This window comes from Aulonocara stuartgranti, assembly GCF_965226115.1.
Source record: "Aulonocara stuartgranti genome assembly, chromosome: 14".
Classification (NCBI taxonomy): Eukaryota; Metazoa; Chordata; class Actinopteri; order Cichliformes; family Cichlidae; genus Aulonocara; species Aulonocara stuartgranti.
This window is the reverse complement of record NC_138950.1, coordinates 38,670,071-38,696,931: the sequence shown is the minus strand read 5'-3', so window position 1 is coordinate 38,696,931 and position 26,861 is coordinate 38,670,071. Positions and strand designations below refer to the sequence as shown.

At 40.5% G+C, this 26,861-nt stretch overlaps 1 protein-coding gene across 2 annotated transcripts in view; it reads right to left on the bottom strand.

The window, feature by feature from the left end:
• The window catches only part of tbx4 (T-box transcription factor 4), a 33,321-nt gene extending 12,914 nt beyond the window's left edge, over positions 1-20,407 (bottom strand). Inside the window, exons 1-6 of one of the 2 annotated variants that reach the window (XM_082502297.1) lie at positions 20,313-20,407; positions 17,887-18,151; positions 14,124-14,269; positions 13,870-13,964; positions 4,312-4,431; positions 2,812-2,959 (exon numbers count right to left, since the gene is read on the bottom strand). In XM_082502297.1, coding sequence (XP_082358423.1) covers positions 2,812-2,959; positions 4,312-4,431; positions 13,870-13,964; positions 14,124-14,267 — 507 coding nt within the window. In that variant the 5' untranslated portion in view covers positions 14,268-14,269; positions 17,887-18,151; positions 20,313-20,407. The remainder of the gene's footprint in view (positions 1-2,811; positions 2,960-4,311; positions 4,432-13,869; positions 13,965-14,123; positions 14,270-17,886; positions 18,152-20,312) is intronic. The other variant, XM_082502298.1, reaches the window with a different exon arrangement.
• Positions 20,408-26,861: the final 6,454 nt, after the last annotated feature.

Here is a 26,861-nt window from a genome sequence, read left to right as displayed (position 1 = left end):
CATCATGAATCAGCCTGTGAAAAACAGCACGATGATATTGCTGCTCACATATCTATCAGTCCGATATTCAGTTCAATTCAGCTTTATTTACACAGCGCCAAATCACAACAACAGTCGCCTCAAGGTGCTTTATACTGTAAGGCAGACCCTACAATAATACATACAGAGAAAACCCCAACAATTATATGGCCCCTATGAGCAAGGACTTTGGCGACAGTGGGAAGGAAGAACTCCCTTTTAACAGGAAGAAACCTCAGCATAAACACAAACATTTTCTAAACATAACCAGGTTTTGGTGCATAAATCTCACCGAGATCTGGGCTTGACATCAGCCCACGTTTGTTAAAATCCAGCTTTCAGCTGCTTATCCAGGTCCAGGTTGCCATTGTTGGAATTTAAGCAATGATGCTCAGGCCTCCCTCTCCCCTACACCTCCCCAACAGCTCTTCTGGCAGGGCACCAAGGTGCTCATTGGCTCAGTGATATTATCTCTCCAGAGTGCCCTGGGCCTAACCCTGGACTTCCTCCCATATCAACAATCCTGAAACACCCAGGAGCCATACAGGATGTTGACCCCGTTTGACATGGAGGAATATTAGCAACAGAACCACATCATCAGCAAAATACAGAGAGGGGATTCTGAGACCACTTAAACTGACACGCCATAGTTGCACCTATAGTTTATAATAGCTATCCAAATAATGTTTACAGATACATTAAATAGAGGTAGAATGAATAATGAGAGGCAGAGCCTTCAGTTTTCAGGCCCCTCTTCTGTGGAACCAGCTTCCAGCTTGGATTCGGGAAACAGACACTATCTCTACTTTTAAGATTAGGCTTCAAACTTTCCTTTTTAATAATAATAATAATAATAATGCATACTTTACTGATCCCCATGGGGAAATTACTTGTTTTTCTCTGCATTTGACCCATTCACTCAGTGAAGCAGTGGGCAGCCCACTAAGCAGGCGCCCGGGGAGCAGTGTGTAGGGACAGTACCTTGCTCAGGGGTACCTCAGGGTAGCCGTTAAGTGGATTCGAACCGCCGACCTTCCGATCATGGGGCGACCACTTTACCTACTGAGCTATCCCTGCTGAAGCATATAGTTAGGGCTGGACCAGGTGACCCTGAATCCTCCCTTAGTTATGCTGCAATAGGTGTAGGCTGCCGGAGGCTTCACATGGCGCACTGCGCGTTTGTCCTTCTCGCACCTCTTTTCACTCACCATATATTTATACACGAGTACTTCCACAGTGTGTCTTTTGTCGCGGCAGATGGCCCCGCCCCGCCCCTCCCTGAGCCTGGTTCTGCCGGAGGTTTCTTCCTGTTAAAAGGGAGTTTTTCCTTCCCACTTTCACCAAAGTGCTTGCCCATCGGGGGTTGTTTGACTGTTGGGGATTTACTTTGAATTATAAAGCCTCTTGAGGCAGCTGTTGTTGTGGTTTAGCACTAGGGATGCACCGATACTGATACTGGTATCGGGTATCGGTGCATCCCTATTTAGCACTATATAAATATAGCTGAATTTAATTAATAGAATAGAATAGAATAGAATTCAACTTTATTGTCATTGCACATGCACAGGTACAGGGCAACGAAATGCAGTTTGCATCCATCCAGAAGTGCTTTAGTGATATAGATATATTACAATATATATTAGCAATAATATAGATATGTGAGTATATTACAGAAATGGGTCTATTATGGTATGTTATAATGTACACGGTATGAAGTATGTTGTGAATATTCTATAACTATAAGTATGTACAGGCTGTAGTGATTAAATTAAATAGTACTCATTAATAATTTTTTAGTATAATCAGTTACAACTTTACAATAAAGTTCATAAATTTGTTTGGAAACAATTGTTTATTATCTTTTATCATTAGCATGTTTCATTATAACTTCATGTTTAGTTAACAGTAAAGCACTGTTGACTAAATTGTAACTGACAGTCAGTGATTTAAGCACAGTGGTCATTTTAAAGTATGAATCTTTCTCTCGTGTAGTGTGTTTCACCCTGTTGGCACCGACACTTTGGATTACTGAGCTGGCTCTGTGACTGGCTGTGAAATTGACACATCTGAAGCTGTGGCAGAGACGAGGCCATTGAACAAACAGGTAATGGAGCACCTGCTTTTACAGGATGATGATCTTTCGTACCACATGCAGTAACGCTCAGCAGTCGAACACATCTGTCTCTTATGTTAACAGTTTAGTTCAACTCTGCACCGTCACAGACTTTATTGCACTGCACTGCTGGTTTCACTTCCTTTAATAAATCCTGTTGTTTTCTGGAGTTTTAAATATTTTATGTTCGTATTAATTTTGTTTTTATTACTTAAAAATTTGTTCAAATTCATACGTGTTTTAATGTATTGTATTTATTTGATCATTTTTAAAGATATGAAGATATATGCCTTTCTACTTATTTGACCTATTTTATAAATGCTGTAATGAAGGAGTTTCTCAACTTTGGGATAAATAAGTATATCTTAGCTTTTAGCTTAGCTTATATTCGGTTCTAGGGTTGCTATGTTAGCAAGCCTGTTTTTTATTTTTTGTAACTTATATTGGAAGTATTGAGCCATCCATCAATGTTATCTTATTCTTTTATCCATTTTTAACCTATTGTGAATATTAGTCACCAAGTGTTTTCTAAAGATGGATGGACACAGCATCTCATTCCAAACATGAGATTAACATTTAATTCACATCGCAGTGTTAGACAGCAAGCATCACAAAGCGCTACAGCCTCTAAAATCACTAAATGCTTATTTAAATAACTAACATCCTCCATAGCTACTCACATGCCCAAAAGGGTCCAGGTGGTTGTTTGTTAGCTTCAGCTTCTGAAATGACACCAGCTGCCGCATCCAGTGAGCTCCAGTGGCAGGGGAATCAGGGTGCACATAGAGCCTGCCTGGCATCGCCGGCTCAGCCTTCCCAGCCACCATCCTAAAAACAGATTACAAATGGAACAAAGTGCATAGTTGCTTTCAAGAGCCAGGGCTGTTTTTCAGGGACTATGCCAGGTTCTTTAAGTTTAACATTGGACATACAAGGCTCTCCACCCTCACAGCATTACGTCCTTTATACTGAAAAGCAGTGATCCCTGCTAAAACTTCATTCCTAATTATACTGCTGCAAGGTGTTACTGAGAAACACCAGAACCCACCAACTGCATGCCGTGCCACAAGATCAGAAACAAATGGCTGTAAAACAACTCTGCTTGAAGGTCTGCTTGAATTCTTTTTTTAAGCTTTTCCTGGCAAAACTATTTTGTCTGTCCTCAGTATGAAGGCAGGGCAGCTATTTTGTTGTGCTAACGCATGGAGGACTATAATGTCATCAACTCCAGATACAAAATCAGCTGGAGCAACAGTCAAACTTGGGTAGTTTTTCTCTTTCTTTTTAAATGTTTTGTAATTGCCCCGCAGTAAGGAGGTGCTGCTGGCGAGGAGCCACAGTAACAGTTACCTGCTTAGGTCACTCTAAAGGTTCTGCTCTTTTAGAATATTTGAAACAAACCAGCAGCAGTTCCTCTTTACGTTTCTTCTTTTCTGGGTTAAATAAGGAATTAGAAGAATTGTAGTGGATGCATTTTTGTGAATGGACAGACTCCTGAGGAGTGCTTCTTCTGGAGGGGTACTATTTACGGGGGCGACCGTGGCTCAGGGGGTTGGGAATCGCATCTGTAACCGGAAGGTCGCCGGTTCCCCGGGCTCTCTGTCCTGGTCGTTGTGTCCCTGGACAAGACACTTTACCCTACTTGCCTACTGGTGATGGCCAGAGGGGCCGATGGCGCGATATGGCAGCCTCGCTTCTGTCAGTCTGCCCCAGGGCAGCTGTGGCTACAACTGTAGCTTGCTTCCACCAGTGTATGAATGTGAGAGTGAATGAATAGTGGCATTGTAAAGCGCTTTGGGTGCCTTGAAAAGCGCTATATAAATCCAATCCATTATTATTATTATTATTTATATACAGATTATTACTCTGGTACTCCTCTGTTTAATGAAGAAAGCCAAGCTCAGATAATAGAATGTATTCCACATTATTTGTAATTTTTTAAAAGGAAATGTAGTAGTATAATGATGACAGTAACAAAGTAGGGATATTAATCCCAAACACACACACACACACACACACACACACACACACACACACACAGTGAGATGAACTGAGGCCGATCAAACGCTGCTCGTGAAGCGACATGGTTGTTTGCTAAGTAACTGTAATGTGATTACTTAACACACACATGCATATACACACTCACACACACACCTCTTCTTGTGTCCTTTGAAACTCACCACTTGTTGTCACAGAATTTGTAGCGGTGGTCGTCAGCTGGGACAACGTCAATAAGTAGGATGTATTTGGTTTTGGGATTCATCCCAGTCATTTTGACCTTGTAGCTAGGAAACATCCTCCTGTTGAAAAACACAAAGCAAAACTGTTGGACACACACTCTATGTTTCTGCAACAACATGAAATATTCCCAGAAAAGCTGATCTCAGCTACTGCCACACAAATTAGTTCTTAATTGGCCTCAATATGGACAGAGATGTCCACCCTCAGCTTTAAAATGAATGAGCTTAAGCCCTGTCTGCACAGTGCGGTAAACATATCACGTCTGTGATTAGGAGTTCTTTCAAAGGACACAAGTTTGGACGATTATGTTATCTGTACATGATGTCACACTCCAGAGAAGGCAACAAATTTCAGTGGTAGCGCTCTGCACTGGTTTTCTTCATAAGAAAGGATCTTGTAGGCCATTAAAAAAAATTTCAGCTTGTAGGAAGAGACCAGTATTGGCGCTGGTGCAGTTGAAGATCTGATTTGCTCCATGGCAGCAGGAGCTGGCAGAGCCAGGACCCACAGAGATCACAGGATTCGACAGACAGACAGAAAGTTGCCATCTTGGACATTTGAAATAAACCCTACCTGAATGTTACGTTAATGAAACCTTCCTGTCAGCAGAAAACTACATCAAACGCATTACAAATCCAGCATTTATTTAACAAACCTCTGCTTAAGATAGTCCTGTCTGTGAAAGAAAAAGAAAAATCTCACATTTCTTGGCCTGGTAACAATTTGTGAGATGTCACTGAAAGCATGGGAACATGCTTGATCTTTTAAATGTCTCAAATATGTTAATATAGCAGCCAAGGCTATAAAGCACATGAGGGGAGCTACCTTTTGTGACCTCTTCTGGGAAACCAAAAACTTTTTCATCCCATCTGTGCCAAAGGAAATTTTGCAAAAGCCTCTGCAGTCTCTTATAAAGCCTTAAGTGGTTTTTAATGGCACCCCGGATTGGACAGAAGATTAGACAGCTGGCTTGTCACTGGCAATGGTCAAAAAGGCCTGGAGTTTATCTGCTGGTGTTGCCCATGGTGACATAGTCAAACACTGTAATGGACAACCTCACGTGTTGTTCTGGGAGGACTGCAAGGCATCAAAACCCCTGTCTGCGTACTGGCTGCTCCAAATGGTGCAAATGCCCATCTTCAAAAGTTCATAGTGCTGATCGTGTTACTGTAAATACTCCATCAAGTAAGATGAAGGGGGCGGCGGGGGATTGAGAGCAGGTAATTTAAATCTCTTTCCCAGGCTTCAAATCCAATCAGTAGGAGGGATCAGTCCTGCTATCATCTTCACTGAAAGACGGGTTAATCTTAGAAGAACATTCAAAACAGACCTCTGCTCATCTCTGACTCCGCTCGCAACACACAGTCGGAGCAGCTGGAGGCCTGTGTCAACACATGTGGCCCTCGGATTTGTATAATATGACCATAACTATCTCACGGCTCACTCTGCTGGGGGATCTTTATCCAATCTTGAGCAAGTAAATGTAATGAATAGCTGAGTGACATCACACTCTGTGTTTACATTGGTTCCCTACAAGCATCGCTTTCACTATGCAATTGTGTCCTGTGAGCAGGTACTAAATTATCCAGGAAAATTAGGCTCAACTGAATAACCAAATAATAATCCCCCACATAAGAAGCGAGCTACCGGTAGCTTTCCCCCAGGGAGCTGACATGACATCTAGTGGGAGAACCAGATTCACTGGAAGGAAAAGAGAGAACAATGAATATAAAACCATTGTTTGGCAAGGTATGTATATGTTCACCTCTTTAATGAGTTTCCTCATTGTTCAGATTGTTCAGAGTTGAGCTTTAGGGTTGTATATATACATAAATATATTACCTGGGGGCACTGGGACTTGAATATTTAATAACCTACTTCACTTAAAGGACATATGGATTTGTAGTTGAGAAATTAAAAAAAAAATACATTTTTAATAAGAATTAAAATGTGAATAATTACAGAATAAATTAACAGCAGTATGTGGTTAAAAACATATAGCAGTAAAAAGTGGCAGACTTAAATGAACTGGGAAGTTTGTATATATGTGAAATCAGCAAAATCACAATCAACGAGTGAAAGATCGCAAATTCAATTTACTAGCTAGGGTGGGAACCCAACAGCAACACTAATGCTAATCGCACTAATATAAATATTAAACAGAAATAGGTGGTTACCCAACGGCTGTTTTCATGGAAAGGAGACACAAATGACACTGTAAATATTTTTAATTAATAAATGCCTGTTTTGGTGGAAAGAAAGTAGATAATATTTTTTTAACAAGTCACTTCAAAGTATTTTAGGGGATGTTGTAATTATTTGATATTATTAAGGGAGCAGTCTGTATTATAAAATATCTTTACCTCCTAAATAGTACAAGTTGTTTGTCCTTTCCTTTAAAATTGTTTACTCCCTTGTTCTACTGTAGCAACATCATTAAGTACCATTAGGGAACTACTTTAGATAATTAAGTCCTATTTTCATTAAAGTGTGGACAGTACATATTGTGATATAGGTTATTGACTTATTATAAAGTGCGACCAAAATATCTGTGTTTGCTGCTGGTGTACAAGTAACGTATGGCAAGATGAGGTGATTCATTATACCGTACTTACTGCAGTATCAGTATTTTGTCCCGCCCCTATTTTAAGTCTAATGTATTAAAATGCTGAATTAAATCGACCCAGGATAACTGCTTTTCAAAGACAACATGAAGGGATACGTATACATTCAGCAGCGTGACTAAGTGAGTGAACTTAAGGGGGGGCATGAGAAATGGAAGTCAGTGAGTGTGTGTATGATATCAGTGTCAGGGTGTGTGTGTTTCTATGTCCAGCCAGCTGTTTCTCTTAACAATCCCACATGTTTAGGCCCTCCAATGATCCATTCCTTCTCTGGGAATCTGCAGTACTACAGCGAGATCAAAAGAAGTGTTGAGGGTAAGGGGGGGTGGGATGAGGATGATGAAGCGCTACAGCCTAGTAGACTAAGGCCTGTTGTGGGCGCCGGGTTCCTCTTATCAAACTGCTCCTACTCACTTGACGGGCTGTGTACAAAGAGGCAGAGTGAGGCAAGAGCTGCGGTGGGTGCTTTGAAGAAGGAGGATTACACCTGGACAATGACACTCAAAATAACAAGTCTTCTAGATTCAGCTAGGACTGAGCTAGTTTCATCTCGGAGTGTTTGGGAAATATGGGATCCTTATGGTTCATCTGCATCTGTCCTGACTCCCCTCTCATCTCTGCACTGCAATATATATATATATATATATATATATATATATATATATATATATATATATATATATATATATTTATATATATATATATGACAAAACTGGAGAAATTAAAAGTGTCCATAGTTTAAATACACATAACACTCACATTTTATTGTGAATGTTTTTTTCTTCATAATTCTGCATATTTATGGAGCCATATGATCTTTATTGGTTCTATTCCCATTTTAAAGGCTTTATTTGTGATTTAGGTCAGTTTAATTAAAACTGTCAGTTGTTATTGATTCCTGATTTTCACCAGTTCTTAATAAAGTCTAAAAATGATCTTAAGAAAACAAACAAATACAATAACAACAACAAAAACGTCTAATTTGAAGTCACAAGCAGACTCTCCTGGTTAGAGGGAGTACACAGGTGCATATGTTTACATTCATTCAACTTGATTCACGATTGGCTTTCCTTAAACTTTACATTTAGTTGGGTTAGGATATTAGCCAACGACAACTAGAAGTTGAGTAACGCCAATTTTTACTGAGGAATGCCAACGTTATGTTATTTGGCGACTACAACACCTCCAACAGATATATGGATATTACTTTTATTTTTATTCTACAAAAGAACAAGAGTTCAAACTGCATCCAGGGCAAAAATCACATTATGCTGCTAACAGAAGTTCTGCTCTTTGCTAGCACCTGCACAGATAGCACAGGTAGCATGCTAACACTAAGCTAGCCGAGAACCCAGAGCTGAGTGTATGCAGACCACGGCTCAGCAGCCAGAGCCTGAACTTCAACCAGTAACAAAAGTGGTAATGAGTAGTTCAGCTTAAAGCCTCCCTTTGTACTGGTTCATGTGTCTGAAGTAATAACAGTGGCGATCACTTTGAATTCTCTGTGGGCTGCTTTTCATTTTAGCTGTGTGTCGTCTCTTCATAGGATCAACTAAAAGAAAGATTGGACGTTGCCTTCATTAGGACAGGGACTTGTGTTGGTGTGTGCAACTGTCAGAGGTGGGTAGTAACTAATTAGCAGAGTTGGGCAAGTTTCATTTTGAAAAGTAATTAATTATAGTTACTAATTACTTCTTCAGAAAAGTAACTGAGTTAGTAACTGAGTTACAAGATACTAAAAGTAATTAATTACTTGAAAAGTAACTATTGCGTTACTTTAAAAAAAAGTGTTTAACCCTCTGGGGTCCAGGTCATAATTGGCCATTTTTAACTACTTCTGATGTTTCCTCCACATTTCACCTTTACAAACTATTTACTTTGTCTTGTTTGGTATCATTGTTTTCAGCACAGCCTCACGTGTCTGAATTTACAGTTATGTTTTCATTTTGACAAACTGTATTAACACAACTGATCTAAAATCAGACAAAAAACATAAAAGTAGAAAAAGTTATATTTTTTACTGTAACAACCACAGACATGTTTATTGAACCATATTTCATAACTTTAGATGCAAATATAAATTGTCAATTTGAAAATCATATGGACAAGTTTTGCAAACAAAGTTATTTGCAGCCATTTACCTTTGACCGTTTTTTTTTAAAATAACCATTTCAAACTGTTTGCGGAACAATCAGCTGTTCTTCAATAAGATGTCACAAATTATTTGTGCCACACCAAAAAAAAAAAGATTTCTGTCCACTATAAAGGAAACATCACAGCCTGATACCTGCAGGTCTGACAGCAGCAGGTGTATCACTCCTGTTTCTACCTGGAGACAGCAGTCGCCTCATTGTTCTGACACACAACACAAAACTATCCACAACACTACACACTAACTACACAAGACAACACATTAATTACACACCCCAAACATGCTAAATGTTACAAATTTCTCACATCTCAAAACTCGCTCTCTCTCTCTCTCTTTTTCTGCTCTCTCTCTCTCTCTCTCTCTCTCTCTCTCTCTCCGTCACCCCTAAAACTTCCCCCTCTTCCTAAACAACCAAATGTCATGTTGTCATATCATTTTTTGATTGGTCGACATGGTGCATTTTTCCACCAACACGAAAGGGCTGTTTTTTGTTTGTTTTGGGGGTTATAAGCAGTAGCGGTTTTTGATACGGGCGACACGGGCGGTTGCCCGGGGCGGCATCGTGGTGGGGGGCGGATTCACGGGCATCGGCAAAAATAAATAAATAAATAAATTGCTCGTACTCATGCTGCCAGCCAGCGCATATTGGGAGCGCATAGGCACCGATCGGTTTTCTATCGCCCATTTGCTGGGAGTAAGGGCGCCCTCCGTTCGCGAGGTGCGCCTGCTGCTTGCGGCACAGGGAGGAGAGGGCGGGGCGGCGGGGGATTCTCTGGCTGGCTGGAGCAGCGTCTAATAACCAACTTGCAAAATAAAACAATTTAAAAAAAACCCAACAAACACAAAAACACCAGACATCATGATACAGACTTATAATTTGCACCGATGTTTTTTCGAAATTCTGTACGTGAAAAGTGAGCGCGAGAGCCCTCGGTGCGCCTGCGCGCTGCTGAAGTCAAAGTAAACTTTATTGTCATCTCCGCTACTTACAGCCCAGCATATAGAGAGACGAGACGACGAGGCTCCAGCTACAGCAGTGCAAGTAAACAAAAAACAAATATAAGAAGAGTAAGAAAATAAATATACACTTTAGGACCAGGGGTAAAGGATCAATAACAATTTAAAATTTATAATTTGATGATTTAAAGTCTCACACACAACCCGTCGAAAGGGGAGGGGCCAGCTGCTTCCAGATCGAGCACATTTCATTCATAATGTTGTAAATCCAAGCCCATTATGGATTCATGATTTGAATCCTGGGTTGTGTGAAATCCCAGAAATACACCTTAGACAAAGTGAATCTTGAACTAAGGTGTAGGTGTGTTAGATCATGTTGTGGTGATCCTCGGGTTGGGGGATGATTGTTCATACTGGAGTGCAAAATTCAAACCAGTGGAAGATGGACAAGAAAAGTTCAAAGCCATCAGGTGCTCAGTTTAGAAAAAAAGAGAAAAAACAAGCAGAAACGAGCAAAAGATGCAGGTAAGCAGATGTGTGATTGGATAATGGCAGCTCATCCTGAAACTATCAGAATCAGAAAACTTTATTAATCTCTAAGGAAATTATGTGCGTTACAGTTGCTCCAAGAAGAAATGGTAAAAATAGCAACAGTAACAGACTAAACTCCAAACAATACATTATGTTACAGATTTTAATATTAATTAGTCATTGTCAGTTGTTGATTTGTCCTGTTCTCATTGTATGAGGAATAATGATGGCTGTTTGGTAGCTGTTTGCATACAGTGCACACTCTCTCTCTCTTCATGTGTGTGTGTGTTTCTCTGGTGAAATTCAGTATAGTGTTCGCCCGGGGCGCCAAACAGGCTAGGACCGCCACTGGTCATAAGCAGAGAGTGCTTGCTAGAGCTGTCCTTAGACAGTAAAAACGCCGAGTATATCTTGTTTATCATGACTCTGGTTTTACGTGGCCTATCAACACAATTTAAAAACTGGCACCTTGTTGCTTTGTCTTTAAGTGGTCATGTGATTGGCTTACCACGACTACTTTACTCTTCCTCAGTCGAACAGCAGCACTCATGCCATTGTTTTGCCCCTGAGCTCCAGGTGTTGTGCTAGAAAGTGATTACCGTCCGCGGGAGCGCGCAGCTGCTTAAAGCTGTAGTCCAGATTACTTACAGCTACTTCCTGCAACTGATATAAGATGCGTTAAGCTGACCACGGCTTCAACCGTCTGTTTGTTGAAAAATAGTAACGCGACCACATCGTATTTTCTTGTTAGTAACTGTAACGGCGTTGTAACGATAGAAATAGTAATTAGTTAGATTACTCGTTACTGAAAAAAGTAATGCCGTTAGTAACGCCGTTACTTGTAGCACCGTTATTCCCATCACTGATAATTACATTTACTCAGTTACATTTACTTGAATAATATTATGTATGTATGTATGTATGTAAGTATCTCTACTCGAGAAAAAATTCTGGCTACAGTACTCAGTGTGAGTAACTTCAGTGAATGAGTAATAAACACGTTTCATTCAAAAATCCATGAGACAGACACTGCAAGTACTTTGCCCTATTCTGACATATATTTATATTACCTTCTCTAAATATTAGTTTAATAATGATTTGGAAAAATGTTTCTTCTGCTTAGATTCATTATTTTGTAATCATGTTTTTTTATATGTCGTTTATTTTCAAATACCAAAATTTGCGACTGCAGTCTAAGAGTCATGTGATTAACCAGTGAGACAGTATTTCAGGTCATTTTTTGTGCAGTGCACTAAATATGAACAAAATACACAAGAACAAACCTGCAGTTGGTATATAACTGCTGTCCAACCAATCAATCTGCACAGCTTTTGGATGGATTTCCGTTCAGTTTAGCTCTACAGAAATGCACGTCCCCGTGTGGCAGCCATCACATCACTCAGACTTTAATGACCTTAGTTTATCCAGTAGTTTGGTTTGCGACTAATTGCCTCCATAGCTCTTTCAGACTTGGATGAACTATTTATTTAGTGCAAATGAATATTAGAATTGTAACATTGCTTTCTAAGATGGTTGACTTTACTTGCTATGAATCATTTTTTTAGCGTCATCATTAGGAGCTTACAGCCATGCTAGCTTCTTTTTGAAGCTGCACTCACCCTGAAGAATAAGACAGACTGGTGTGTGAACCTCAGACGCATTCACGATGATGCATTCTTTCCTTACAACATAATTCCAAGAATTAATCTCTGTATATTTGTTGTGTGTTGTGTTGGGGACAATAAAGTTACCATTGACCTGTAACCTGCCTCTTTTCGTCTTTCATTTCTTTTCTTTTTATTTATCTACATGTATTTATGACCTCAATGAATGTAATAAATACGTCTGTTGAGAAATTTCTCCAAATTAGTGGGCAAATGCTCACTGCTGTGACTCTCTGTGATACACTTTGAGATAATAAAAAATTAGAAAGATAAAGCAGGGATTGTGTCTGCAGTAATGCCTGGTTCCCACTCTTGGGTGCTTTTTATTGTCTGTTCAAACGACACATTAAATACAATGTTCTACTGCCAAATGCTTTTTGCTGCAGTATGATTAAAATACCTTCTACCGTGATGAGACAGTGAGCACTACATGCACTGCTCATGACGTGCTTAAATAATTCAGTCTGGTGTCGATATCATTTTCATTTTCAGATCTGTTGCTTGTCAGCGATGAAGCCAATTTTCAGCGCGCCCGCTGCAGACTGACTGCAGGTAAACTCCGATAGGTCTTCCAGCACAGCTGCACAGCTACACGACTGTACAACTCTTCAGAGGGCTTTAAGGATTCAGAGCCTACTTTATCAGCTGGACAAGGAAAAGCCCATCTCCTACGGTTATACAGCATTAAGGAAAAAATGTGGTGACCTTTTACATTTTTCGCTGAGGAAAAAAACATCCCGTGAGGAATGAGAGGCGGAGGTCAGTTTGAGAGTGTATTCATTCTCTGGTTAATGTCCAACAGCCTCACTATCTAATCCTCAGGTCGCATTAAATCCAACCAGCCGAGCAGTCATTTGTGTTTTCAATTATGCAGTCGCCGCGGCAGGAACTTTCTGTCTCTTCCTGAAAGACAAAATCATAACTGCCGTACGTTACTACGAGCTGTCTAAACAGATGATCCCAGAAAGATGTGATACTCATCTTGCATAATGAATCCATCACTAGAAAATCACTTTGCCTGCAATTTTCCAGAAAGCTATGCATGTTTTCACTCTGAAGACTATCGCTACGTTTCAATGTTCTATGAATAACAAGGAGCTCGACCGTTTCCAGGTTACTGTTGACGGGGAGATTCAAATCAGGTGAAAAACTTTTTCAGGTAATCTTTGTGTTTCATAAACTCCACCACAAATCCTGCAATGCAGTAATGCAGTACGTTAATGTAACAACAGCAGAAAATACATTTACTGTAGAGATTTAGGCAGATGTTTAATATGTCTTCTCTGACTCCACGTCTGAACAAACTGTTTATTCCAGTGCTTATACCTGACAGCAGACACTGGCTGGTTCACGTGTTCCAATATCCAAACAAAAATGCAGTAATACAAGGGACTGAAAAAACCATGAGAAATTGTACATTTTCTTAGATTACATTTTGAATGTAGCTCTTTTGAAGTATTTTTACACTAGAGTATTTACTCTTCTGTAAAATGGAAAAAATACTGCAAACATGAACTCAAACATTTCTTTTAATTTTTTTATGGTTCATCAGAAACATGCCTCACTCACCTCCCCGCTTTAGTAATGATCATCTCTGTACCGGCCTCGTGGAACTTCTTCCACAGCTCCCTCTCGTGAAGGACGACCTTAATGTTCTCAATGTTCTGAAGGAAGAGTCACAGTTACAATCAAAACTACTCAGACCATCCAAGAAAATGCAAAATAGTTGCATATAAACACCAAAGGGAGCAATTTATAAATCAGCCTAAAGCGTACTATTTCACAGTCCATCCAGAAGATGCAAGATTGCCCTCCGTGCGTACCTGGTCGGGCTCGGTGGAGCTGGGAACGGTGGGAGCTGTGGACAGGCCCAGTCGCGACTGGTCTGGAAGCAGATCCGTCTCCCCGCCGGTCTGGAGCCGGCTCACATGTTCGTCCGTCACAGTTGAAGCTTTCTCCTGAAGCATCGCTGCAGGATTAGAAGAATACCCAGCTGTCAGATTTATCAGTGAGCAGCAGTGAAAGCAGAGGGGAACTGCCACTGTGGGTCAGACCTGGCACAGGACATTTTCCAGATGTAATGTAGCCTCATGTCATATACAGTTATAAAGTATACTCCTATATATATTCTATTACTGTGAGACAGCATTGGCCTTAAATCAGTGGTGCCAAGAACTTTATTAAGCTATGGTCATTTTTTGCTATGTAATGATTAATGTGGAAGCAAAACTTTATTTCAAAGTTTTTGTTTTTCATTAAATGTTTTAAACACTAGTTTTTATTAACTTAAAAAATGATCTGAAATAAAACAACTCTCCCTTTTATTCAACAACAATTCTATCTTTTTGCCACACCTTTGTGTGTTTTTTACACAAATGTAACAGATTGCACGTCAGTGTGAGTGCAGATCACATGTTGTGCGACTGTGAGCCTGCACAGCTGCGGGCCATCATCTTACATATTTAGGTTTTTGAATTTAAATATGAATTTCTAAGATTTAATTGGAGTGTGTAAAACTTCCCCCTTCTCCAAAATAAAAACGTCCAGCTAAGCTTTTGTAGTATGAAGTCAGGTTTCCATTACAGACCGCACACTTTTTGCCAATGAAAGATTTTCTATTTGAATGACATTTTTAGACCCAATTGAAGCATTTTTGAAAAAGTGAATGCTATATATATGCAGCCTTTATTTTTGTAGTTGAAATCTTTGGTTTGGGCTGGGTGTGCAGGTACCACTGGCTGCTGTTGTTGATAAATTCTATGGAGGAAACCTGAGCCAAGTACTGGTTTAATACTGGGCATACAAACAGAGAGACAAAAATGTTGAAAATACAGTGATAATATTCAAGTGGCACAACAGAGGAATGAGGTTTCAATATTTCTCTTCTCTCCTCACACGCTGTTTGCTTTTAAGTCGATATCAACAATGCATCAGCACAATTTTCTGTTTGAAGTTCACGCCAGTAATGAGGCAAACATTTTTCTGTTAACTGAGGGTCACAAAACTCTCTGTGCTACTGAGCTACTCTGTACTGCTCCATTTCATCCATTAATCTAGAGAATGCCAGCACCTGAGGACCATCTCATGTGAACCTCGGCCCGTAGAGACTTAAACATGTTTAGCTCCGTGACAGCCAAGCTCAGACTTTATTAAAGATTTGTGCACGAGACTCCACAAAAGGGTCAAAGTCTCAGCAGTAAATTAGGCTGACACACTGTACAGTGAACATCGCTGCAGCTGAGAGTGCAGCTCTGAAAGGCTGAAATCTTCATTTCGATTTGAAACACAGAACTGTTAACAGAAAAAAAATCAAGTCAAAGTAATACATCGTTAACATGGGAGACTCGTCCTTGTCATTATTATTTTGTCCTCACATGTACAGAGTCACTGCGGCTGTTTCTGCTTCTGTTCCTGCCTCAAACCTCGATGCAGCTCTCTGTGTGCTTCGTACTGCAAGTTTACAACTATTACTTCTGCTCCAAATGCTTTTGTTTAACTCCACAAAGTTAGACAAAGTCTAACTACAGTTTAGTTTTCAGGTCATTTCTAATGGTTGGAAATGCTTCTGTACTTCTGTAAGGCAAAAGCTGCTTGGAGTATGCTAGTGTGAAACCTGTTGCTGCGGTCTCCTAGCCTCAGGGCTGCACGCTGTGGACGTGAGCCTGTAAACATAGAGAAACCACTCTCTTAGCCATGAAACTGGAGAGGTGGCATCCAGTGTAAACGGACGGAGACCTTTGTGAAAGCTAATAAAGATAAGATCTGACGAAGAAACAGCTACAAGCTTTTTTTCTTTTCTCTTTTTTGTACAGTGTGAATCTAGGCCTTTCACTAGTTCTGTTTAACTGATGAGCACAAGCCAACAGCGCATGCATGAGCCTGTTTCTGCCTCACACACGACATCCAATCTGAGGACTATTCCGGACATATTTCTGTCCGTTATAACATTTCAATAGACTGTAAATAAATACATGAAAACAAATCCATGGCACCAAATATGTTTTCAGCATCTAAAGGTTTTATTTAAACATGTAAATCCTGAAGGGAGTCTGGTTTGTTCCTGCTGCTTACAGGGAGAAATGATCATCTAAATGAATCTGCTTGGAAAATATTATAGTGCACTGAAAGACAAAGAAGTAATGGCTATGCAGCAAAGCAAGCAAGAAACAGGGGAAACAAACTGCACACGAATACATTTAACTGCAAAGCTTCACTTTTACTTGTCTTGCAAGCAGGAAAACTGTTCGGCCGAAGGCCTCACAGAAGAAAGTCGTGAAACTTGGCAGCCATCTTAAAGCACCAATCATTTTGAACCTTTGCATTTTGAAATGAAAATATCATGCAGAAAATCACAGGTCAAATCTCATTTTTAATAAAACAATTAAAGGTTCTGCCACAAAATAAGGTTTTCAATGTTCCCCTGTGGGAAACACTGCAACAACCGTCTATGCTGGTGTGGCGTTCTCTGACACATTTAACTTAGATGTCTCCTGTTTATGATGCCACGCTACAGCCAGCATCCGTGGGCCTGTTGTTCACATATTTTCCAGAGGTCTGCAGAAAGACTGCAGAGTTTGAAGTAGCAAATACCAAAAGCCTAAGACGCTAAAAACAGTGCGTGTGTGTGGAGATGTGCTAACTGTGTGAGGCAGATGTAACACATTTCAATCTGCCGCCATTTTGTGTCAACAGCTCTGAACCATGAAGGCCCGGCATCAGTGCTCAACACGTCCTTCTCAACAACAAACAACGTTAGCTGATGAGGACATAAAGAAAACACCTTCCACTGCTTCTAATCCGCTGACAGCATTTAAACCTCAATGCAAACAAACAAAAACTCCTCAAAATAAAATGAGCAAATACTGATGCATGGGAACAATAAAGCAATTGTCTGGCTTTTAATCTACGTCATTTTTTAGTGTAAAATGCAATGATCACAGCAGCTTGCATATTTACATACATACATAAAGCTGGGCTTCCAGCCCTGTTCCCAATAATATTTTAAAATAATCAAAAAACTGAACACGAAAAGCTTTCAAACCATCCTCCATTCAACACAAATATTATAAAATATATGAAGTGAACCATGCATTTTGAAATATTTTAAATAGCAGTATCATTAACTAATTACTTTTAAGCTGGTGTGTGAAAACTTCCAAGCACAGGCCAGTGTTTGTAAAGAAAATGTGAAAGTCAGCTTTCTTAATAATGTTAAAGTAATAATAATAATAATAATAATAATAATAATAATAATAATAACAGCCAGTCAAAAAAGTCAGCATGCACATGTTCTGAAATAAATAAATATCAATAAAAACAAGTAAATAAAGATAGAAATAAAAAGCTAGACTTGCTCATCCCAGCTCTCATTCAGTCTGGCTGTCTCTCTGTCTCTCTCTCTCTGACTGTCAGTTTCAGCGCTTCCTTGTCAGATTTCTCTGTGGACTGAGTACAGTGGGTTAATTACAGTGGGTTGATTCCCCCACAGAGTATCACACTCTGGATGACACAGCATTGCTCTCCCCTCTTGAAACAAACAGCACTATTTACAAGTCGGTCGGCAGCGCGGACGCTTCTCTACTGTACCTCACGCAGTCAGCTATCATCTGCTTAAATCCATCTCCGCGCACAGCAGCTCGGTCCTCGGCCTGCAAACAGCAGGGTTCCTCCCCTTCCCACCGCGGCTGCACGTGCTTTTAGAAGATAACTGCTCGTCTCGAGCGCTGTGCTGACGGCTGCAGCAGCGGCGGCTGTCCGCTGGGAAGTGCCGGTCGGTTCGGCTGCCTTAGTGCCTTTCAGCTTCTCTATCGACAAGCCGCGTTCTGCGCCTGTGCAGTGCGCACTTGGAGCTCTGAGGGGGGATCTCAGTGGGTTATTTTCTTGGAATCACACACACACACACACACACACACACACACACACACACACACACACACACACACACACACACACACACACACACACTGCAACAAGAGCTTTCTTACATTGCTACACGCAGTAGCTCAGTCCCCCTCGGTGTGTGAAAGCAGCAGGGAGAAAGTGATTCGTTGCCCACTGCTCCTCTCACCGGGTCAGCCTTACAGCTGTGGTGTAGAAACGGTGCCCTCCTCTGAGCCTTGGTATCTTGGTAGCATTCCCAACACCACCAGACTATAATGTGCATTATTATTATTATTGCGTTTTCATTTGAATGCATGTCTGGTAATTATCTGGTAATTGCTGTATCAACCCTCGTCATTGCCTCGGGTCACCAGGCCGGACTGAACCTATGCTGACTAAAGTGAGGCTTTAATGTAAAACCAAGTACAACCAGTGAACAAGACAATATTCATAAAATATTGTAGAAGATAACCCCAGCCTTCACTCGCCTCCACGGGGCTTGGTGGTGACCCTGACTCCCCGTCCACGATAACCCACCTCATGAACCAGGGTAGCCCCCAAAACACTGTTCCCCACCCGACATGAAGCCACGAAATTATTCAAAATACATCCTAACAACTTGTGCGTGCCCACCAGTATAGAGCTTTGTAACATACAATGGAATCTCACACTGAAAACAGCGAGCTGTGTGCTACAGTAGCACATAGGCCGCGGTGGATTTCTATTAACAGCCTCACAGCGGTTTAATAGAGCGCTCGCATTACTTGTGCCACTGCAGACATTGTGATTAATATGTCACTTGCAAATATGCACTGGCCCAAACCAGCGATTACCTATTAGGAATCCTGGATTATTCATAACATTTAATTATTTATTTTGATCAGCATGTATATAATAAACGCTGAATGAATCGAGACCACAAGCAGATCATGCCTACTCAAATAACTGAGAAGACATTTTGAAAGAAAATAAAACCCTCGTAAATTCTACGTTTAACAAGGTTAAATACATGGATTAAATTAAATTAAAAAATAAAAACTTTACGCATTAAATGGGTTTAAATGACTCTTCCATCTCCATAAAGACCCGAATGTAAAACCACTTGAGAATAATGTTTAGGAAAATGAGGTAGTGTTGAAAGTGTGTGTGTGTGTGCGGTAATAACCCAGCAGCAGCAGCAGCAGGCATCCTTCTGCACACTGCCACATGCAGCAGGGCTGACGCGGAGGCCGCGCTGGGTCTGCAGGTGAAATATACGCTGTGGCTTCGCGTTAAATGAAGCGTGAATCTGCAGCGCGTCTATAAATCAGATGCCAGCGTGACTTATATGTCTGCTTGGTGACACGAGCGCATGAACGGCCCCGGTTGTCACTCAGCTGTGTGTGTGTTTGCAGCTCTGCTCCGCTGCCTTTCCAAGCAGGCTGATAGCGCTGCTGACAGACTTTCTCCAACTCCTGAAGAGCGGAGAGTGAGCTGCTTTATTCTCCAACCTCAAACTATTAACTCGACACACATTCTCGCCCTGCCTCACTCACTATAAACACCACCGTTTATGCTCAATTTAACCCAAATAAATAAATTTATCTGTCTTTTATTTTTTACCTTGTACCTTGAGTTTGCTGGCTCATTAAACTATCAGAAGTAAAAGAAACGCGCAAGAAGTGTTTGTCTGTCTCCACCACAGAAACTGCAAAAGCCTTCATTACGATGTAGCCGCGTTTATCTCCGCATACGCCCTTATTGTGTCACAGCCAATTAGCCAATCAGTTCAATTAACCAGAAAGCAATTAGAATAAAGCCTGAACCCTTTCAAACCACATAAATGTGCGTGTTGTACTCTCAGGAGAAGTGTGAACCTCGTGTAGCGCGGCTCGATCAATATCAGAGAGTTTGGAAATTCACAAGACTTTAAATATTTAAGTGCGTGAAAAACTTGCGTGAAGTTTTTTAAGTTACTTGTTTTCACAAGTAACTTAAAAAATGTGTTCGAATACTAAAATAACTGCATTTGTACTTTTTGACGGGCTTTAGTTTGACACAGACGCAGCACACTGAACTGTAAAAAGTAATTCCAATAACAGATCATAATACACAAAAAAACTGCTTATTTTGTTATTTGGCGAGCTTCTTACCTCCCGTCCTCCTCTCTGCGCTGCCTGACCTTTGTACTCCTTCAGCCTGCTCTCCAGTCTTCAGTCCTCCCTGTGCCACACGTGCAGCACCTCTGCATCTGCTGCAATCAAAGAACTTCAGTTTTTTCTTCTTTAATAGATGTATATAGCGGCAGATTAGAGCTGGCCTTCTTGGAAGGGAATTAAACCTCCACGGACTCCCACTGTCACGTGATTGGAGCAGAAGGAGGTTTCGGCTGTAGCCAGTCTGACACCAGCGTTGGACTGGGAAATATGACTTCCAATTGGTGATCAGTGATGGGAGGCAAACGCCACCATTCGATTCATGTTCTGTGAATTATTTTACAACATTATTTCGCTCCTTTTGCGCTACTTGTTACTAAGCAACACAACTAACATCCATTCTACAGACCCCCAGCCAAACGAACTGCATGCAGGTATATTTATGTGCTAATTATCGTCCACAAACCATTAATCTTTAAATCAGGTGACTGTGAATGTGTCAAATTTATTTCCTTTGTTGATAACAAAAATTCAAATACATTTGCTGAAGTTTAAAAACCGATTTAATAACGCTACATTTTCTTGAAAGTGTCACATCACTAAAAGCAAAGGAAATGTTCTTGATGTAGAGCTAAAAAATTTAACATAATAATAATAATTATAATAATAACAATAATAATAATAATAATAATAATAATGTGTATGCATAAATATGTGAAATTTGTAATTTTTGGAACAAGGTGTGAGAGTGTATCAGTATAATATTATTAAGCTTATTATCAGATCTGAACTGTTAGACACAAATGAAATGTTTTTTTCAACACAAAATCTTCTGAACTGTCTGTGGCCCTTCTTATAATTCTGTGTTAAATATTTCATGTCTCCATTCAGTCTTATGTCATCCATAGTTACAGTTTTTCTCAAATGCTAAAACACATGTCACAAACGTTACCACCAGGTCCCCCAATGTCCAAACACAACACCCTTCTCTAAAGCTACATAAACACAACCACACCTTCCCACTGCAAAACTCAAACTCCCACACCAAGAGAGCAGCTCGAAGCTGTCAAAACTGTAAACACTATACACAGCATTACACACTACAGCAAAACAATTGAAAACACAATGCTCAATTTGTGAGAAGGTTCTTTGTTTCATAACTGCCAATGCATATTTTAGAAACTATAAAGTAACGGATCGTCGTAGATCTCTGCAGAGGATTAGGCATTTAGATTTGTGAGTTTCATATGAGTAGTATAAATCTATAGAAAATCCTGCATGTACGTACACTACTGTAACACAACTCAATGCAAAAACAGAATCTATTGCACACAACAGTAATCTTGAAAACATGAACAGGGTGTGAAGTGTATTTACGTTATTCACACCACACACACACCACAATCACTGTGCGGCATCATGTCGCTGAGCTGTTGCTCGCATCTCGTCCGTAATGATGGTGCGAGGTTGTCTTGCTCTCCCTCCTGGACCTTCTCTTCTCCCATGTTGGCCTTCTCCTCTTCCTCGTTGGTCGCTCCTCTTCCTCCTCTCATTTGAACTCCTCTTCCTCATTGGCCTGCTCCTCTTCTTCCAGGGCCAGCTCTTCTCCCTCCTCTGCATCAAATTCCTCTTCCCCTGACTCTGCCTTCATCCATTGTGTTTGTTTGGAACCTTCAGCATACTGTGCACTCTGAACTTGCTTTTACATGTGGGTACAGCATTAGCAACAAGTGTCTTCAATTTTGAGTCATTGTGTGTAGTGACTGACGCCAGGTGTGTTCCCTGTGTTCAAAGATTGGTGACTGTGGCAAGCATTTTGCATCACATGGGCTTTCATTTGAGGATATGAGCAGAGTTGTTTTGCAACATGTGTTTTAGCAAGGAAAAATGTGTTTAGATTTATGAGTACAGAGGGTTGTGTTTTGTGAATTGTGTCTTCATGTGACATGTGTTTATGGTACTGGAATATGGTGGCTACATTTAGTAAATGTGTTTAGACTACTGGTCATTTGGGTTACAGGATTGGCTTTTGTGTTTTAACATTTGAGAAAAACTGTAAAAACCAGTCATGCTGCTGCTTTGGGGATCTGGGATGAGACTATTTTCAGACCAAGTCCACCACATCATACAGAAACTCCAAAAATATCAGTTAAGCTGTTTACCTTGTCTACTTGATAATGTTCATTCTCAAAATGATGCAGTGCTTCAGTTAATCTGAGGCATAGCTACTGATGAAGTGTGTGTGTGTGTGTGTGTGTGTGTGTGTGTGTGTGTGTGTGTGTGTGTGTGTGTGTGTGTGTGTGTGGGTTGTGTAGTTAGTGCACATCACCAAATTCTGTTTCCTTCTTTTTTTTCTAGTCAAAATGGCGGAAGCCGAGTCTGCTGTAGATGGATACAGTGTGTCAGCCCCCTCCCCATTCTCTGCCATAGCTTCATTTCTAATCACTCATTGGTCACTTTTACTTCTCCCGGCCAATGTTGAGGCTTAAGTGGCTGCAGTGCGTCACAGACGAGGTGGAGATTTCTGTTTCAGTTCCCCTCCTCAGGCCTCCGCTGTATTATTGTTCGTGGCTGACCTCCAGTATGTTGCACAAGAAAACTTTAGCACATATTTGGATGGAGGTATTGTGAACATTATCTTGTTGAGTATTCCGATGGAATATTTTCACTGCCTAAGGATGTTAAAGGTGGTGTTGCTCTAATGTGATACACAATAATGAATTCTACTGTCCTCTGTGTTTTGTCTGTAAGAAACCATGAACAATGATTATTTAGAATAAGTTACTGATAGATAATTACTGGCCCTTTTTTTATCCCAGAGCTTGAATCTTCAGTCTTACAATCTCATTAGCATCATTCCCAGTCTGCTGATGCTTTCAGCTGCTTTGCTCTGGAAAATAACACCAGACGACAAAGTTAGGGATAGGCAGGACAAGATAATGGAGCACTGACCCACCGAAGAGTAATATACTTGTTGTCAAGATTTGGCAGAGATTAAAGCCCAGTAGGCTGTTGTAGCCTCACTTAGTGGTCAAGCTGCAAACAAAAATAATTGGCAGTGTTTAGTGTCACCACTCAGAAGATGTGGTGCTGATGGAAAAAGTTAGACCAGGTAACCCAGGATATTTGGGTTCAATACGAGTGTTTTACTGAAGTCTAGTTTAGATCTAAGCATTGCATCAAAAAAAGAAAAAAGAAAAGTAAAGCTTTGCACTGATTTGAACTTTGTTTTTTAAAGATTGAGTTTTTGATTTCACTTTGTAGCAGCTAAACAGTTTGGCTGCTTTACAGTGATTACTCAGGAGGACGGGATCATTGTCAGCACTCAATTTTCAACTTTCCAGTTGGTTAGTACAAATGCCAGATATGCTACAGAATACTCGGTCATGTAAAAAACAGGCGTGTTTATTCCAAATTATTTTATTTAAAAATTCTGTAACATGATGTTTAAGTGGTTTCATAGCAATCTAAATTTACACACTCTGTAATGTTTAATCAACATTTCTAAGTCAGCCTGAAGCCTTTTCATTTTGGACACTTAACAAACTTTGGCAGGAACAAACTTCCTGCTGTCAAATTATTGCAATGAAAATGTACATTTTCTCTTATGTGATAGTGAAACAATATAAAGCATATATACTGTATTTACTGCAGATATTTATGAGCGTTGCCGCTGTATTTTAGATGAGGACTGCCCGAGCAGCAGGCAACAGTTTCATTGTAAATAAAATAGTTTCAAAAGTTTATGCCTGAAGCTACACCTGGTTGGTTGGTTTCAGTGGAAAACAGCAGAGACACATCTCCGTGTTCCTGTTGCACTATAGTTCTTTTATAGCAGCACAGATCTCACTATTTCTAGCACTTTTTATATGAATCAGTGAGATTATGGTTAGTCGCACTAATAATAAAGCAGTTTTTTCCACCAACATGTTTATTAGACTTTTTGGCTTGGGTAGATCAGTGACTGTACTATCAGTTAGAATACATTCTAGAAAACCTCCAAAATTAAACTCTACTTAGAATTTTTTCCCTCATCTTATGGACTTTAGTCCAGACACCAAATAACTCTCATATGTATAATGTATGTTGAAAAATACCTGAAATACTGGCAAAGCTTTCCTGCAGTCCTATTCTGAGTCTAAAACATGATTCAGCAGGAAAAAGCTTCAAGTTCTAGGAAACATTTCCTTCTATAAAGATATGGTTGCTTTTAAAATCTTAGCTTCACACGATATACTGTAGTGTTGTTTTGAATGTCACGGAGTACATCTTCATTATACGCAGGGATTAAGCTCTGTGGTTGGATAACATCAAACTCTAAATCCTCTGTGGCCAATTAATAGAAGTGCAGTGGTTTGGGTTTCTGCAAAGGCATTTAAATGTAGTCTCTAACTCTGGTTTGACACTTTGGGAAGTTAGCTGGGTGTTTCCTGTGGCAAATTTTCTACATGTGGGCATCTATGCCTCAAGTGGCAGAAATGTGACTGTTCCCTTATAGTGCAGAGAATAACTGATTTCCCTGAAGTCTCTTTAATTTTTTGACAGTTGACAGAGACTTAAAGATGGTGTTTTCTTTTATTTAGACCCCCACAGTGCCCAAATTCCCGAGCACTAAATCCACTGACACAGACTCAAAGAATGTTTGAAGCTATCCATCCTCAGTGTTGGCTCTGCTTACACAGACTGCGGCCTCAGAGCAGTTACTCCACAACTACAACTCAGAGCAAACAGTAAGGCGTGGAGCCACCTAGCTCCATCACACATAAGGGAAAACTAAGTAACAACCTAAACCCGTATCCTCCTGCTTGCTATCATTAGCAAGTGTGAACTGATGGAGGTGCAACACAGGTCACAACACAGCACTTGAATAATACAAACTGGTGCCCTGTCTAGCAGGGTTACAGGTTCTTTAAAACTGTTCCTGTTTATTTGGCCTCTTTCTTTCTGCTCCATCTCACAAGCTCTGGCGTCTCACTAGTTCCCCAGTGCTTGTATTTAAACAGTGTCATGCCTTTTGTTTTTCTGAAGTAAGCCCCTGGACTCTTTGAAGTGTGCGCCATGTTTGCACTGAGTGCGTTTAATTTGGAGCCCAGCTTGATGATATTAGTGTCAGGGTCAATTGCTGATTTCAGTTGGACTTTAGAGACTGCCTGGCTGGCGGTATGTAGGCATCATGTGCTGCTCAGTTCAAGATCTGGTCAAAGCCATAGTCTTAGTAACATTCACGTACACACTGCAGCTCCTTCAGCTTCTCTGATCCCCGAACATGTGACAGGCCAGACATGGGACCTGGTTATCCTGCTGACTTCACAGACCTAAACCCAGCACAGTGGAAGCAGTCGGTCAGACCTCCCATGACGGAACCTCCGAAATCCTTCGCCGACTTCTTCCTCCTCATCGATTCATCAACGCACCAGGCCCCAGAGTCCGTGTTCTAGTTGTGCCTCGGTGAAATGGCTTTGCCATGTGCACAGAACGTGGAAGTGATACATTTGGACTTTCCCTTCTGCCTTTTATGTGGCTCGCGAAAAGCAGATGTGGGTCAGAGATGGCTGGCTCTTATTTGACTCTTGCTTATTAAACCAATGATTTTGTTCAGGAGGAAATGGAACTTCAAGTGAATGAATTCATAAACCTGGGACTTTAAAGGGCTGCAACTTCTGACCAACAGGTGTTGGGAGAAGAGCCAAAAATGCAAGAGTACAGTAATCTTTATCCAACACAACTCATGCTTTTATGTCTTTTTCTACAAGTTTTTTCTTTTGTTTGTTTTTTTCTCTTTGAGATACTCAAGTTCTGATGTTCCTCAAACTCCCCCTGTTGCTGCACAGTTGTCACTGTAACAGTTGGAGCTAAAAGCAGAACAGCAGTGTTTGCCTGTGACAAACTAATAACATGCAGACATCTGTGACAAGGACATTCTTTTACATTGTTTGCTTAAAGGGTGATTAAAGTTAAGTGGGACTGAAGGATTTTAAGGACTACTTTTTGTCCCCATCCTCACTGCTGCAGTCTGCCAGCTTTACTTTGTTACAGGCGGTAATAACTGGGCAGCCAATTTGTGACGCTGCATTTCACTATATCTCTGTTTTTATTGGGTGTGACTGACTTGTTAGCAGTCATCTCAAAGGGTTTCAAAAGACTTGTGCTTAGTTCATTTTCTAATAAAAAAGAGAAAACTGTGTGAGTATTGGATTTGAAACAGAAGCACTGATGTCATGTGTTTACATGACTGCGCGTGATCATATCTAAGATTGTTATGTGCATTCACCGATGCGACTCAGTCCAAAATACGATTACAACACCTCACATTTATTTATCAGTACGGAGATCATAGAGGCCATTAATATGGACGCAGGACTTTTTAAAACAGTTCAGGCAGCTCTCTTCTATTAACATGACGGTCACTCCATGTGTTTGAGCTGGCAGATCTTTACAAATGATGCTTCCTCCAAAGGTTTTGTTTCTCATCTTGAGATCAGCCAAATGTGTAAAGCACTACAGTTTGGAGCCCTGTGCAATATTATTGTACTATATTCTAAAAAG